General features: G+C 35.7%; 1 protein-coding gene across 1 annotated transcript in view; it reads left to right on the forward strand.

Moving 5' to 3' along the window:
- LOC150098894 (WD repeat, SAM and U-box domain-containing protein 1-like) overlaps positions 1 to 18,099 on the forward strand; it is a 138,110-nt gene that overhangs the window by 15,633 nt on the left and 104,378 nt on the right. The window contains exons 3-4 of the mRNA XM_090405770.1: positions 11,989 to 12,134; positions 16,589 to 16,788. Of these exons, the coding sequence (XP_090261896.1) occupies positions 11,989 to 12,134; positions 16,589 to 16,788 (346 nt within the window). The remainder of the gene's footprint in view (positions 1 to 11,988; positions 12,135 to 16,588; positions 16,789 to 18,099) is intronic.

Here is an 18,099-nt window from a genome sequence, read left to right on the forward strand (position 1 = left end):
GGAGCCTCAAACCCTCAGAGGCACATCCCCAATGAAATACTTCCTGTGGACCAGTAGGTAATGGCATTGTCTGAGTCATAGAGGCAGCTGCAAAGAGAATCTGTTCCCATTTCAAGGGTGGCTGATAGAACTATTAAGGTTGGTCAGATGAGTGTCAATGCCCTGATTGTAAAAACAAAACATGATTAAAGTTGGGTGCAATATGGAAGTGCAAAAAAAGTATAACATGCTGGCTTTTATTTCTCCCAGATAAACAAGGTCTGTGTACCCAGCTGAGCGATTAGGCTTGGATCAACAAGTTAGCTACCGAAAGAGTGAAATAAAATTAAAACCAACAAGAGATAAGCTATCAGTAGGAACATGAAATGTCTGTACTTTATGGGCTCCTGGAAAGCTAGACTTACTTTGCAAGAAGATTTAGTGATACCTATATGACATCCTTTGATTAGTGGAGATGTGCCAGACAGAGTCAGGGGAGATAAGTGGCAGAAGAATCATCTGGTCTGGCAGTAGTATGAAACATGAGGCAGGAGTTGGATTTCTTCTCAGTAAAAGGAAAAGAGTCATTATTAGGATATAAACTAGTAAATGAATGAAAGAATAATGATGGAATAATAACGAAGCATACGAAATAAACCATGTGCTTTCTCTTATATATCACTGATTCTCTCTCTCTAATTAACTAACTTCAAATCTTATAATGGTTTTGCTGATGCCAGTATTCTTCATTCCTTTTCATCATTTGAAAAAGCTTGTAGTACTAAATGATTCAGGATCTTCCATAGCCAATGTCTTAAATACTGATCTTCTCTTCAAGTGGGATGAAGGTAATGTAGTGAATTTCAGTACTATTAAAACAAAGTTCTGTTTTATTACCCAGAAGAAAGCCCCTGCATTGCTTCCTCTCACTCTTAACCACCTTAAATCTTCCTAAGAATTCTTGATTGTATACAGAAGAGGGCATTCTGCCTACTAAGCAGACCTTCTCCAGTCATTTTCTCATGTGCACTCTATTTTGGCATTATACCTTTATTTTATTTGTGTTTTATTTTATTATAGTAAAATAAAGTCCACACATATTGAACCAACATCTCATCTTTCTCCATTTATTTTATCTACCTCTGTTCTTTGAACAGTCTTTACATACTGTTTTTCTCAATGAATACAATCCCCAGCTTTTTGACAATAGGTCTTGTGATCTCTCTTCCATTGAGCAGTATAAAAAATAATAATAGTAATTACCCATTTTTAGTATTATCCCATATTCCATTTTAACTTAACCTCCTATGCATCTGACCAATATGTTTGTCATACCCACCATTTGGGTTGTACAAGAGTTTGCTTTTATTGGTCTCTCAGATACATTTGCAAAATCTAAAATTATCACTGTACACAAGTCTCTTTTACTCAGCACATTTGTCATGTTTCATAAAATGCCAGTGGATTGCTAAAGCAAGATATACACTTTTATAAACTCATGCTGATTATCATAGAGAACCTATACCTGTCAACCAAAATATGCATTCTATTCCTGACTAATCTCTAATATCTCTTAACCATAAATTGAGATTTTTATATAGGCTGATATAGAATTAGAAACATCAGTCTTACCATCATTTGTGGAGTGGCAGTATTTTGCTTTCCCTTTTCTTACTCTTTTAGGATCTTCCATATTGCAAGACTGATTAAACCACTAAATGAAGAGCAGAGTTAACTCTTTGTGCCCTCTCTAGAAGTGTGTAGAAATATATCTTTTCCCTCACAGTATTATTGACATCTGGCCTACTCAAAATGTTTTACACCTCAGTTCATTTGTTTTTAATCCATGTGGCATACCCCCACCCCTTCCTGGCATTGCATAGAAACATTAACACCAGTATGAAATATGCTGACAAAAGTACTTGTTAAATAATTTTGATCCAATCTCTGTAGTGGTCACTTTGCTACCATCATCATCCATCAGTGATACTCTTTCATATTCATTCTTCCTCTTGTTTTCTACATAATTGAAGAAGTCCCATAGATTTCCTTTTATGTGATTGGCCACTTTCCTCTCATGTTTCACTTTTTTTGTTTTCTTACCATGGTTATTACCTTTCTGTCCTTTATTTTATACTCATTCATCTGATAATATCTGCTATCTTATGTAGTCTTGATAACTTTGTGTTTCTGCACAACTCCTACCTTATTTATTCACCTGACTTGTTACATCCTATCCATTTTTGTTAGATGTGTTTTGACCAGATCCTATGCCCTATTAACTTCTTTTATCATCATAACTCTTCAAATCTGTTTGTGAAAGGTCAGTCATGCCTTAGTTGTTTACTAACTTTTTATAACAGAGTGACTGCTAGTTGGATAAACGATGATTCTACTAGATTTTGCAAAGGCATTTGACTGAATACCACATGGAGCTCTGTTATGCAAATTAGAACAAATGAAAATGGATATGACACCGGTTATGTGGAATAAGATGGTGGCTGCTGGACAGATATCAAAAGGTGGTATATGGAGGGGCAGAATTAAGGCAAAAACAGGTGATTAGTGGTGTGCCACATGGTTCAGTGATTGGACCATTGCTGTTTAATTTGTACATAAATGGTATAGGAAATAACCTGAAAGGAAATATTCAGTTGTTTGCTGATGATGCAAAATTAGATAGAGCAATAGTGAATCAAGGCGATGCAGAGAGCTTGCAGGATGATTTAAATTGACTGTCAGTATAAGATAATGGGTGTCAGTTTAATGTGGAAAAATGTAAAGTTATGCATTTTGGGATAAATAGATTACAAGCTGTGTACCACTTTGATGGAACTGTAGTCCAGGAAATAGATGAAGCTAGGGATTTGTGGGTAGTAGATAGAGAGTTGAAGTTTAGAGGGCATATTGCTAAGGTAGCTCATAAGATTACTTGGCTATTGAAGAACACACTGACAAGTAGAGATAAGGAAGTTCTTATTCCACTTTATAAGGCCTTGGTACATCCACATCTGGATTACTGTGCTCAGGTCTAGTCTTTTGAGTTTCTTGGGGACAAGGAAGTTGTGGAGCAGATTCAGAGGCAGGAGACAATCAACCAAGATGGTGAGTGGTCTGTGGAATATTCCCAATGAGGAGAGATTGAGGTGTTGGACAGCAGAAGTTGGTTGATAAGCAAAAAAGAGAGGATATGATAGAAACATTTAAGTTATTTAAAAGGTTTTATAGGATCGATGCAGGGGAAATGTTTCAGCACTTGGCTAGAGAGGACAGAACAAGAAGTCATCCCTGGAAGTTGAGTAAAACTGTTAATAGGGGTTAGATGTTTTGCTCAGAGAGTTGTGAATGAATGGAATGGGTTGCCAGAGTCAGTTGTTAGTGCTTTGTCTGTTAACGGATTCAAGGAGAGGTATGATAGATTGTGTGGATAGTTTGGGTCTCCCACAGTGAGTCTTCAGACTCCATGGAGGTGCCTGTATAATAACAATAATTGATCATCATTCCATGGTACTGACATGGAGCTTTACCTGACTATAAGGTTGAGGAATCCTAATCCATCTACCTTACACACATACATACATCTTTTTATTTTATTTTAATTAAAACCTTTTTTTTTTTGACAAATTCTTCCTGTTTAACCATGTCCTACTCAGATTAGTACCTGTTGTTACCTCTAACCATCTAGTAGTAGTGTTAAAACTGTTGCTTTCTTCACCATTTCTTTCATGTTATTCTTTCCATAATTAAAGTTCCCTATTAGAATCACTGTCTCTTTTATTTGTCCAGTCAATCTGTGTAAATATTTTTTGATTGCTGTCCCACCTTCTCCTCCATTTCCTGTATTATACCACTGTCCTATTAGATATTATATTCTGTTTATTTCAGCCTCCCATCAAATAGTCTCAGAGCAATTGCATGTATTGACATTTTTCACATAATTATTCTGATGTCATTCACAGGACTTCTTCTCATTCTCTTCTTTATATTCCCAGAGGATTCTTTATCCCTCTGTTTCCATTCCTGTGTGTGTGTGTATTTTTCTTGGTTAATCACGTTCATATCCTGTTTAGGAAATGAGAACCTTTAAAATCTTTTCAGCTGAGTAATTGGTCTCATGCACAGGTAGAAAGTTTTTTTTCCATCTTGGAGTATGAGATTTTTTTCATTCCACAAAACAGGCAAATTATCCAGAACAACACACAATTTGCAGACAGACAGACAGACACTAGCCTTTTAGCCTTAGTTGCTTTTGCCATAACCAAACAGCTATGTTGAGTTAATAAAATTTTGCACTTACCAGCAATCCTTGAGCATACCAAATTGGTATGCTGAAGGATTATTGACATACTCATACTAACCCAATGCAAGCAAACTGAAGCTTCTTTCATTATTTTACAAAACATCCTATTGTGAATCCTGTAAGTCATGTTTATGTTGTTACTGCCTTGTGCTTCTATTATTGGAAAGATCAGGATTCAAATCTTGTCTAGGACACAAAGAACCTAAGAACCTCTATAAGGGCTTTTCAATTGAAGATGAGTTGACTAGTCTTATACAGAAGTAGCAGGGTTCTAACTCTCAGAAACTTAGGTTTTTCATCCTGTAGAATAGGTAAAGCTGGTCAGAAGAATGCAGGAAGTTAGCAGATATAATATACTAGCTTTGTAGCCTTAGCCATAATTCAAAACAATCCAGTTTAGATGTTTCACCAGTTTATGACCTCATTACCTTTTCTTTCCCATCACTACTATACTTTCATATCTTCCCAAATAAAGACCCCCCCCCCCACTCTAACTGCTCTAATTTTTCATTCCTTTTACTTATCCAATCTCTTACTCTCTTGCGTTCTTTCATCCCATTTTTCCATGACCTGTCTATGTACATTCTCTCTCTCCCCCCCACTCCCCCCAACACCTGTAGTAATCATCCCAATAAAGAGCAGATCCATCAAAATACAGCCCATCTTTCTTAAACTACTTCTCATCAGATTCATTCAGTTCATGAATGGCCACACACCTTTGCATTGCACAGATCAACCATCATCCAATTCATCTTTCCTGTTGTCTTCTTCATTTCAACTCACTCTTGTCGTGCCTGGGAAAAACAGCTTCCTCATATCCCTGTGAGTATTTTTATTTCTCACTTTTTTGCAAAATCACCACTAGTTCTAATGATCATTCATTCATTCTTTTCTTCCACAAAAAGTCTCAGTTATACATCTCATTTTGTCACCCAAAACACTTTTTTGTGACTCTTTTATCTAACACCTCCTAACAATCTAATTGTTGCACAAGTCATCCTTCAACACTTCCTTTTCCATACTAACTTTCTTTCATATACATTAACCAGTTACTTCAATCTCATCCTCTTTGCACATCATTTCACTCTTCTTTCTCACTGTCTCTCATTTAGGTTCTTGTAACCTATCACATTTAATATAATTTTCTTCCTGTTTTAGTTCACTCTTAGCCACATTATTCACTTTTATCTCATCTTCTGTATCATTGCATCTCTTGCACATACTAATACTCTCATTCCCCATCTACTCACAGTCCAAAGTTCTTTCACATTTTTCATTTTATATATGAAGCAGTTTTTGTTGATATACTTCTGAAAAAAATCCAATACAAAATCTTTGTGCTATATCATTTTGTACTTCTGACTTCCAGTTTTATTTTTTTGATAAATTCTCTGTTAATATTAAGTAGTATACACAAAATGAAAAAATAAAACAAAGCTCCTTAAGCCAGCATTTTATTAGCAGAAAACACTACAAAACCAAAACCACTCTTATATATAAAATTAATAATTTAAGCACAAGAAACATAAGTATAAAATAACTCCACAAAAAGAATATGAAAACACTTATTTCTCAATAGTATAGTGTATGATACTTACATACTGTATTCTTAAGTTTAAATAAAATAAAAACTTGCACGGTCCAGTCAAAATATTATGTCCATTGTCCTAATGGTTTGTAGCCCCCCCCCTCCTTTGCTGCCAGAACTGTCACTATACACTGTGGAATGGACTCTGTAAGACCTTTGAACATTGCAGAATTCATCAGGATTGCTTCCTATAGATCTGTGAGCGTTTGAGGAAGAGAATTCAAACACTGGATCTCTCATTCCATTTCCATCTAATCCTAATGATGTTCTATGGGATTTAAATCCAGCAAATTCAGCAGCTATGGTAACACCTGGAAGTTGTTGTAGTATTTGGTAAATACAACACTCTCGAGGAATACCAGGAACTTGGCACAGTGTGTTTCATCCTGCTGGAATTTACCTGTACTACATAGGAAGACAGTCACCCTGAAAGGGTGTACCTGGTCAGCCACAGTGGGTGGGTACTTTGTAACATTCATAGTATCAGTTCTGATGTCATTCATTGCTCCAAGAAATTCTCAGAACATCCCTCATACCATGACACTTCATACTTCTGCTGGACCATGACATCAGGGTGACTTCTTCTCTCCAGGTTTTTGTCTAATCCTCCTCCTATTGTCCACATTTGCATAGCCAGAAACAAGATTCATCTTAAAAGCAACTTTTTTTTTAGAGTCTCCATAGTCCATTCACTCTCTCAGATGCAAACTGTAGTATAGTCGTCGATGATTAGTTAAGCATAAGCATGAGCACCTGCTTTGGATTCCTACTAAATTTAGCGACCCGTGTGGAAGAGAGTACGTTGGATTGCGGTCTGGGAAATATTTCCATCTCTCTAATCAAATTCCATGGTCAGCTATTCCACAGTATTTTGTTTATGAGCTAGCATTAGGTGAGATAGCCTATGTTCAGTATGTCTATTGATGAAGCATAGGTACCCCTCATTGGCCAGTTCAGTATTGTTCTGCTCTTAGAACCTCTTAATTGCAGCACTCTGTGAACAGCCTACAATATTGGCACTCTTCTAGATACTACTACTCCTATCAACCAGTACCCTACAATCATGCCTTTTTTCAAAGACATTGATATTGGCAAGGGAGGGATGTCAGATCACATCTCTTGTCCATGTTCGTCAGTAACTTTGAATGATACATCATACACCTCCATTAATCACATATACACTGAGTAGGGCATCATATTTTAAATCACTTATGGGCAGCATATATAAAAGTCCTGCATATTAATGAATTAGGCTATGAGGGAAGTTATGCAGCACATTGCAACAATGAGCCACATGTCTATCACACTATGATTTTAAACTTTTTTTTTATGGAGAACCCATCCATGAGAGGTTGGTCAACCTATAGTAAACTAGTACTGTGGATGATAGGCAATAAGGAACTTATTCACATTTGATTTGAAAAACTGTGTTGTGGGATGTAATCTTTGGGAACCATTTGTGGTGGAAGACTATTTCAGAATGCAGCAGTGAAAGGGATAAACGAAGAAGAGGAAAAATTTAGTTGCGGCATGTGTTTGGATGGATTTACAAGAGGGATGGGGGAATTACTGATGCTAATTCTGATTAACAGCAGCCATAGATTATATTTAATAATGAAAATGTGGTACAGTTACAAAATAAATCAAGTATGAAGTAAGGCCTAAAGTTTCACTCACCATAATTACAAATGCTCAATATACAATTTTCAAATCGGGACATTCTTTTTGAAACACCCTGTATTTATAAATGGTGTTTAAGATGTAGGCTGTGGAGACTGAATGCCTATGTGAAAGTGAGTGGAGTGTATTAGAGAAGTCATCAATCAAACTAACTACTCTTTTCTGTATAGAATCCAATATTTTCAGGATGCTCTTAGGGCACCACCCTAGATATAAGAGCAATCTTCAATGGTCAGGCAGATTTGTGATTTGTATAAGGTTAGGGCTGTTTATAGTTAAAATAATGCCTCAAGAAAAAGAGAAGGCCTAATTTTTTTTGGATGCAGAGGAGGCAATATTTGTGTCGAGAGATTTGAGGTTTGAGTTATTCTGAGGATGTGAATCTCATCTTAAATAGAGATTCACCTTTTCTGTCAAAGGTAAAATTGGAAGAACAGGGTTCTATTTTTGTAGGGAAATAATGCAGAGCTGTGTTTCGTTACCAAACCCCATCAATGAATTGAGGTGAGAGAAATTGGATGGTGGTTTGAAGGTAAAGATTTGTCATCTATTCCTAAGAAATTTGACAAATCTTTACCTTCAAACTACCATCCAATTGGGCTAGTTTCTGGACTGCAGGATATGGAATAAAAAAGTGTAAATAGATGGCATAAAGTGGGAGTCATCTCTGGATCACAGACCTTTAGACTTTTGGAGTTCAAGTTTAATTTGAATAATGACAGTTGTTAATTCAGAAATCTCTCTCTCTTTGAATACTTTTTTTTTTTTCAATTTGCTTTTAATCTGAAGAAGTACATTTTTATGTACTTCTTCAGATACTTGTCAGACACAAAAGTTGGGATATACACTATTTACCAATAATTGTCTGGACACTTTAGCAATTTATTGATACCAGCAGGCAAACCCTAATATTGGGTATGTCCACCTTTGGCTTTGATCACTTCCTGCACCCTTTGAGGGAGGCTTTCCACCAGTGGTGAGCTATAAGGGGCTCGGCCGAGTCCTTTGTTAAATTTTTCTCAAATTTTGCGAGTCTTTTGTTCTTATTGTTTACTTTTTTATTTTTTCAAAAAAAAACTTAATTTTTTTAAATATATTAAGTAACAAACTCATACAGTAACCTAACAAAGTGATTTTATTAAATAAAATATTATAGTTACTGTTACTACTATTTTACAAATAAGAATTCACATTGGTAATCATATATAAATAAATAGGACTATAAAATAATGCCCCTTGATTGGTATTGTTGATTATCACTTGAAGTATAAAAATAAAAGAGAAATATAACGTATTTCAATATTATTGTGTTTAGATGATATTTATTATTTATAGATTGTTTGTCATAAAAACTTCTTTATGATTGTGTGCAAATATTTCATGTTTAGCTCATGAAATATTTGTTTAAAAATGATAGTCTTTACAGGTTGATTGTCCCCCCCCGCATACTTTTTTTGATTGGCATTTGTACACAAGCTGTATTAATGAGTTTTTGTGTGAAATACAACTTTTTTTTTTTTTGCTTGATGCGAGCCCTTTGTTAGAATTTCCATAGCTCACCACTGCTTTTCACCGATGTGCGGCAGACATCAAGTGGAATTTTTCTCTATTTCTCCATCAAAACAGCACTGAGTTCAGCAACAGATCGAGGACATGCTGCTCTGGACTCTATCATCACTCCATTTCATCCCACAAGTGTTCGATGGGGTTGAAGTCAGGACTCTGCACAGGTCAGGGCAGTCGTTTAACACCATCTCTTCATACCATTCCATAATAGCTGCAGATTTGTGGAATGGACATTGTTGTCTTGATAGTAACACAGGTACATTCCATAAAAACTCCACAGTGTAGGCAGTACCTGATGATCTAGAATATCAAGGTACTTCATGGAACCACAGATAACAATCAGTGGTTCCACTCCAAACCAGCTGAATGCACCCTACACCATTACTCCTCCACCACACACCAAACTCACAAAAGAGTGAGTACCACACACTGTGATAACAAGTGTTCACCAGGCTGCCTCCACACCCACATCCTGCCATCAGACTGGAAACAGGTGAACCTTGATTCATCGCTCCAAAATACCATTTTTCACTGGTCAGTTGTCCAGTTCACATGCTTTTTACACCTGACCAGACAATTCGCATTGTTCATTGTTGTGATGTTTGGCTTGTGTGCTGCTGCTCTTCTGTGGAAACCTAGTAAATGGAGGCAGAACAGTATTAGTGCTCACCACAGATAGTCTGTGCTGATTGCAACCAGTTTTTACTGCCACGTGTTTTAACACCTCCTGTCCCTGTCAGTCATTTTCAGCACCCACCCTGGGTGTTTTTCTGCACTAGTGATGCCAGATCAACATTTGTTGATCACATGGCCATCCATTGATTTTGGTTGCACCAGTTGAATGGCAGTGGCACATATGGACATGACACCAATGTTACTGCCCACGATGACACCTTTCTTGAAGTCACTGAGTTTACATCGTGTTGCCACACCACCTGCATTCAACTGCTATGATGAAATACTGCTTCCTACTAACATCATGACAGAAATCCAGCAAATATTTACCATTATTATTAGCCTTTGTACAATTTTTTTATGAAATCATTTCTATAAGTCTTGGATTGTTACATATTTCGTTACCTAATAATCCATTATTTTATTCTCTTCATTTTGAATGTTTTAAAATAATGATTATTATTTTAAAACAACAGTGGTAGGTGTAAAGAAGATGACTTAAAAAATATATGGTTTTAAAATAAACGTGGGGGAGGATACAGATTTTGTCTTTATAATACTGAAGTCTGTATTTGAATATACCATACATGCAAGGCTCCACAAATTATACAAAATTCTATTTGCCACAAAAAAAAAAAAAAAAAAAGTACTTGTCTAAGACCCCCACCTGCATTTTTTTATGATATGTCCTATAAACTGGAGTTCTATAAAGTATGATAATGGTACTGTATCATTGTTTATTGAACATTTCCATTGTGTGAGAACCATTCCAAGAATGTGAAGTCAATAAATAATAAGAATTGGAAGAATAGTAAATATAATATTGCTTTTTGTAAAATATAATTTTTTGCATTAATATTTGTTATTAGTAATTACTAAAATAAAAAGCCAAAAGGCTTCAGTTTGGCAATGTAAAATTATTTAAATCAAGTGGATATTAGATCCAGCATTATTTCAAAGCCAAATGTAGAAACTATGAAAGTTTCATAAGTTAAACTGATAGAAAGCTTATGGGAATACATTCTCTGGCATTCATGAGCTGCCTTAGTATGGACCATAAAGAAGACATAGGCACCGCCCAAGCATCTACATCTTCGCCTTTTATTGGTCCATTTTGATAGGGTTTCACTGACCTGACAGCTGTTTCGAACTGGTTGGTTTCCTCTCAGAGATCAGGTAGAAACCTTAAGAGAGCAAAAACTCTCATTCAGTAGAAGACATAGGTGCTGCCTGGGCGGTGCCTATGTCTTCTATGTGGCCCATATTAAGCAACTTGTGAATACCAGAGAATGTATTGCCTTTCATGGCTTCTACATTTGGCCCTGAAATAATGTTGGATCTAATATCCACTTGATTTAAATAATTTTACCTCGTTGAACTGAAGCCTTTTGGCTCTTTATTTTAGTAATTACTTCTATGCACTGACCGAGAGTTTGCTTACGAAAAATATCTCTCTCTCTCTGACATTTCAAGTTCCTTGGTACCAAACGAGAGTTTTTGCTCTCTTAAGGTTTCTACCTGATCTCTGAGGAGAATCGACCAGTCGAAACAGCTGTCAGATCAGTGAAACCTTATCGAAATGGACCAATAAAAGGTGAATGTAGAAGCTTGGGCGGCGCCTATGTCTTCTATATGGTCCATACTAAGGCAACTCGTGATTCCGGAGAATGTATTCCCATAAGCACTCTGTCAATTTATCTTACGAAACTTTCATGGTTTCTACGTTCGGCTTTGAAATAATGCTGGATCTAATATCCACTTGATTTAAATAATTTGTTATTGGACCTGTATGTTATGCATATTTATCTGTGTTTCCTTAAAGTTAAAAAAAAAAAGATTTTATTCACAAAGTTATTTTTTATTAAATAAAAATATTCTGTTTTGTCCAGTCTGAGGCTACTCACCAGCTGACAAAATTTTGTCAGCTGGTGAGTAGCCTCAAATCAAAACAAATAAATAAGCTCAACAGATATGCAGGGCTCAACAAATATGTTCACCCACTTGTCTGTGCTGCCATGGACAAGTGGGTGAACATATTTGTTGAGCCCTGCATATGTTCAGCCTTTGTTTGTGCATGTGTGTGTGTAGAGTAGTAAAGCTTTAGACAAATAGAAATTCTATATGTTATAGTCTAAATTTCATGTAACCTTTTTTTTTTTTATTTGGTATATTTTTTTTTAAATTTATGGTTGCACTAAAGACAGGAGAAAAAGTAAGTGAAATTCAGCATCCTAGTGGATCAGCAATAAGAGTGTGCTGCTTCTCTCCATCCTCTGCTCTTTTAGCAACAGGCGGAGATGATGAAAAATTGGTTTTGTGGGATATCAGTACAAGAACAAAAATTAGGCAAGTATAAAGATAGCTATGAATTTTTAATACTTCTAATTAGAATAAGAGCTGCTTCTTGATAGGTTTAGTTATGCTACTTGCTCAAACACCTGTCAAGGATCATTACAGAAAAAGCTATTACATATTGATAGTATTAATATTTCTCTCATAAAAAATAGTAATTTTGGTAGTTAAAAAATCTTATTTTTTAATTTTCTCATAGGTTTTTAGTCAATCAGATATTTATAATGATTGCATAGACTTATTAAATTTTTTTAAATGTCTTATTAGTAAATTTAATAAAAATTAGCTAGGTCATTTTGCTGAAATGGTTAAAAAAATGTTTAGTTCCTTGTTTGAATTAGTCTGGTGTAATGGTTTGTTTGTTTGTTTGTTTGTGTGTGTGTGTGTGTGTGTGTGTGTGTGTGTGTGTGTGTGTGTGTGTGTGTGTGTGTGTGTGTGTGTGTGTAAGTTATTTAAGATTCTTCTTTTGTTATTCTGAGAAGACTACAGAGAGCATGCAGTGTAGATACAGTAAGAAGATAACTTTTGCACAGGTCATTTATGCAGGAGATGAAGGAGAAGAATTATGTCAGGAAGTTAGCTCTCTTCTTGGGTGATGTTATAAATGGTGACATCTGCATGTAAGAGAGACAGTGATCTTGACAGTGTATTAGATTTGAATTTATTGGTAGTTTTTTTTTTTACAACTTTTGAGTTACTATGCAGGCTGAGAATGAACCTGGAGTTTCTGTCTCAAACCACTTATTGACTTTATTTTTCTTGGACTGCCTTGTACGTGTTTCCTTGTCAAGTATAATTTACTTTACTTTCCAGTGAGGGGAAAAAAAAAAACTTGCTACAAATATCCAAATCTTGGTTCAAGATTTGGATGTGTGCAGAAATTGTAATATGGCAAGACTGTGTAGTTTTTGGATCCCTATGCACTACTTTTTTACTCAATAAAAGTTGAACTTAATCTATGATGTCCCTTTCCATCATGCATGACATTTTGGATGCCAAACAAGGTGTGTGTGTGTGGGGGGGGGGATCACTCCATATTGTGGAACGAGGACAGCTTGATGTCAATTCCCTCTATATACAAATAGCCTAGTTGTGAAGATATCACATGCAGATTTCTTTTTCTTTCTTTCTTTTTTTTTTTTTTTCTCTTAGGTTTGAGTAAAGGATGAATACAAGAATATAATTTTTTCTTAAGTATAACATACAAGGTTTGGATAGTGCTCCATGATTTTGAGAAGGATGAGAGAGTTATGAAGACTTAATCTAGCATGAATTATTTTGTGATTCAGTCAGAGCAAGTATCGGGATCACACAAGCAAAAATTGTAATCTGACCATGGGAAAGAACAGCAGAAGAATTTCCATATTGAATGTTCCAGATAAAATTTATGCAAGTATTCTTGAGAAGTTGTAAAAAATGGTGGAAGAGAAGCTAGCAGAAGCACAAGCTGGGATCACGCCAAATATTATTATTATTTTCTTCTTATTATTATTATATGGGTTAAAATTTAGTCAAAAGATCCCTTCAGGAGACCCACATTAACAATTATTCACACAATACCTCTCCTTAAACTCATTCTGCTGTCAGGGCACTCACAACTACTGCTGGCATTCCATTCCAGCCAATCACTACTTTTCAATAAGTTTTAAAAGAGGTAAACCGTGAGTAGACATATCGGTACACAATAAATAACGGAAAAAACTCACGTAGAAAGATTATTTATTAGTATAATTTTCGCCTGTGTGTCACAGGCATCTTCAGTACATTAAGCTCAAAATTAAACACTAACTGACAATTCCAAAAAGCGCCACCTAAGTAGCTGGTGTAAGATAACTAAAAAGGTCAATAACTTTCCTAAAAAAGAAAAAAAAAAAAATTAATACAATAAAAAGTTAGGAAAGATTAGCTGATTTGTAAAGTACTATCTCCCATAAAGGGGATAGACGTAAGCCGTCGGATCTGTTTAAGTTAGGAGAATGAAGTAGAGTTTCACATGTTTCTTTATAAAGGCGTTCCATGAGAAACTGACTTTTGTGAAGAACTCTTGTCTTTCTCCAATGAACTCTGTGTCTAGTGAAGATGGCATGTTCAGAAAATCCAGACTTTTCAGGTTTAAAGTATTCAGTATAAGATTGGTGTTCTTCTAGCCGAATAGAAGAACTATTTAAGAACTACTTTTCAAGCAAAAAATCCACTCACAGCTATTGCTGGCATTCTATTCCAATCAATCACCTCTTTTCAAGCAAAAAATCTAGTCGCACACCCTTACCAACCACGCTCGTATGTAACTTCCAGGGGTGAACCCTAATTCTTCATGTATTAAAAAATTTCCTTTGTATCATACTCATGGAACTCCTTTAGTAATGTATAAGTTTCTATATTTTCCTCTTTTCCATCTCTCAGCTAAACGTTGCAACCTACACACCTTCAGTCTGTCCTTATAAGGAGCATTCTACAGACTTGTCACCAACTTCATTACTTATCTCTGGATCCTCTCCACCACATCCTCCTCTCTAAGAAACCCCCAGTGACCAAATTTGTGCACAATAGTCAAGATGTGGTCATATCATAACCTGATATAAAGAGGGATAATAACCTCTCTATCTCTTCTTGACAGTGTAATCTTCAACATCCAAGTAATCTTTTGAGGTATTTTGTCAGTTTTTGTAATGTGCTTTCTGAATTTCAACTGTCTGTTCCCCCCCCCCCCCCCCCCAAATCCATAGCCTCATCAATTTCCTGCAATCTTGTACCATCACTATAATACAGAGTATGTAATCGTTTCATCCCAAAATGCATAACCTTATACTTTGCTACATCATCTTTTCTGTTTAAACTCTAGGGATTCATTCTGTTACTACATCATTTAAGTATTTTTTTTTTAATGCTTTCTATGCACTGTCAATATACTTCCTACTCATATGCACCCTCTAGGGGTGAACTGATTCCACAGGACCAAGCTTCGTATTCTCCTCAGCTGGTCTTAATTTCCTTTTTCTCTTTTGTAACTTTTTTGAGCTGGACATCTCCATATACTTTGCCACTTCCTAGGTCAGTATAACATGCTCCCTAGGAATAATTTATGCTATATTAGCTATTGCTCTAGGAATTGTAGTCTGAGCATGCCATATATCACCAGTCATTGTGCAGGACAGTTACTTCTTTAAATGATCACCTCCCTTTACGGTCCAGACCTTTAGTTCCCTTTGTCACATTCTCCTTGAGAAACTTTTGTCTCAGTGACACAACAAATTTGACTTTCTTCTAATGAGATTTCATTGCTATCCATTCATTATTCAAATAATTCAAGTTTTCCATGATAATTATCTTTTGACACCATCAAGCTAATTTGGCATTGCATTTTATGCTCACGAGCAAATGATCCACTAGGAGTCTCTAACAACACCCCTCTATGTATTTGATTTTTGTTAGACTCCACTTCACACCAGATAGCTTCAGACTCATTACATTCATAAGTTTCTATCTGTGAGTGGGTTCAGATCCTCTGATAGTATCAGCAGCATACCACCTCCTCTCATATCCTGTCTATCCATGCTAAAAAATACTTTCCTTCTCTACTAAACTCCTGTTAGTGTATCTGCTTCTGAAAGCCAAGTCTCACTGATACCTATATCAAAGTCATAGTTTATTCATCAAGACAACAAATTCAGTTCCTTTGTTCCTGAATAAGTTATCTCCAGTATTAATATACATACCTCTGTAGCTTGCTTGATTCAGTTGGACACCTTGCAAATCTTTATTGATATATAAAATGAAGGTAAATATAGATATATGCGTATGCAGATATCTTTGCACATACCTAATAAGTCTGAACCTGGCAAGCACACACATACACACACACACAGTTGTCCTTTCATCACATTCACCTCCCTTTATTGATAAGAAGTTAGTGGGAGATCAGAAATTTGATGGTGATGGAATCATCTATTTTAGCTATCTTTGCACGTTTTTTGATTGCTTTTCTACTTCAAGTATTGTGATGTACTCCTTGTTGTATTCCTCTTGAACATTTTCTACCACTGTTCTGTCACTGCTTGTTTCATTTAATCATTATCAGCTGCCCTGACATTTCCACATGTTATATATCATTTATATTTATAGTTTAATCCAATACAGAATATAGTTTGGCTGGTAAAGTCCCAAGTTATTACTTCATTCTTGTTTGTTTAGTATCCAACTGGATATTAAATAAACAAGCATCTAATAATGAGGTGCACTATGAGAAGGTGCAGATTGTACACTGGGTCAGAAGCCTAGTTGGTCCTCTGGATTCCTTACTGTCTATGTGGAGGTCTTCTTGCTCTAAAATCAAAAGGAAAAGTAATTTTTTGAATTTATAGATGAATACTTGAGTTTTTTTAGGTTAGGAAAAAACTATATAATATTACTATGTGATAAACTTTTTTTTTCCTTCAAATATTTGATAGAGTACTGGAAGGTCATGAGGCAATGGTTACTGCTGCTGCTTTTACACCAGATAGTGCATACTTAGTATCAGGTTCTACTGCTGGTGATTTAATGTTCTGGGATGCTCGTTATGGTCATGGAAGATGCCTTACTACATACACAGCTGCCCATGACTTAGGAATTTTGGGATGTGACTTCAGTCCTAAATATGAAGCTACTGGTAAGAAATACATTTTAATGTAATTTGAAAACTCATAGGATTTTCTTTCTTACATTAGAAAGGCAGTTTATTTTAAATATTTTAGACCTGCATTATCTGAAAACATTCAGACAAGTCTTGATTGGGTGAAAATTCTGTTTGAAATGTGGCATGCCTCAGGTTCTGTTCTGTTCTGCCCTACTGTTTAACTTGTTTGTTAATGATATTTCATGTGAATTGACTGGGGATCTTCAAATGTTTGCTGATGATGCAAAGGTAGGTAGAATTATCAGGAGTAGTGCTGATGTTAATTCTCTACAGAAAGATTTGAATAGACATTTAGCTTGGACAGATGAGTGGGATTGCAGTTTTAATGTTAATAAATGCAAGGTGTTACACTTTGGGATACAGAGATATAAGGCTATGTACTGTACTGGTGGAGCTGTACTTCAGGAAATGGATGAGATTTGGGATCTTGGAGTGATTGTGAACAGTGGACTGAAGTTTTGAGGACACATTACACATGTTGCAAAGACTGCACATCGTATTTCTGCTATGATAAAAAGTACATTGACATGTAAGGGTAAGGAGGAGGTGGTGGTGGTGATGCTTCTATATAAGGCATTGGTCAGACCAAATATGAATTATTGTGCTTAGATTTGGTCACGTAGTTTTTATTGTGATGTGGAAACACTAGAAGTGGGGTCCAAACGAATAACCAAAGTGATATCAGGACTCTGGAGTGTTGGTTATGAAGACCATTTGAGAGAATATGGATTACAGAGGTTGTGGATAAGATAAAAAGAGGAGATATGATAGAGACTTTCAAGTTAGTTAAGCAATTCTATCAGATTAATACAGAAGAAATTATAAAAAGAGTGGATGGGGGTTACCAAATAAAAATAATAAAAATAGATATTTCCTGTTAATTTTTTTTAAAATGTCATTTCCAGAGCTGCTGAAGAGCAGTTTGGCATTGATGCTCTTTGGTTGTGAAGACATGAGTTGTTTGAATCTTATGGAATGTAGAAGAGAACCTTTATAGTGACTTTTAAACTGAAGGTGAGTTAGCTAGTGTCATATTGGATCCCATAAACTCAAGTTTTAATTAACAGACATGGTAGAGTAAGGGCCAACCATTGTATTCCACTTATATCTTCTTGATGTAGCATGAGCCTATTCACAAGAATAAACAAATGATGCTGATTCCACTTGTGAAAGATTAGAAACTTATAAGTTCATTTAGTACTGTGAGTAGGCTAAAGATTGCAGCTGGAACCCTGGATTATTTAACCTGTAAATAAATTAGAATAGGATAAGACCAAACATAGT

This window comes from Typopeltis vanoorti, chromosome 15 (genome assembly GCF_054136105.1).
Source record: "Typopeltis vanoorti isolate ZY-2024b chromosome 15, IOZ_Tvanoo_1.0, whole genome shotgun sequence".
Lineage (NCBI taxonomy): Eukaryota > Metazoa > Arthropoda > Arachnida > Uropygi > Thelyphonidae > Typopeltis > Typopeltis vanoorti.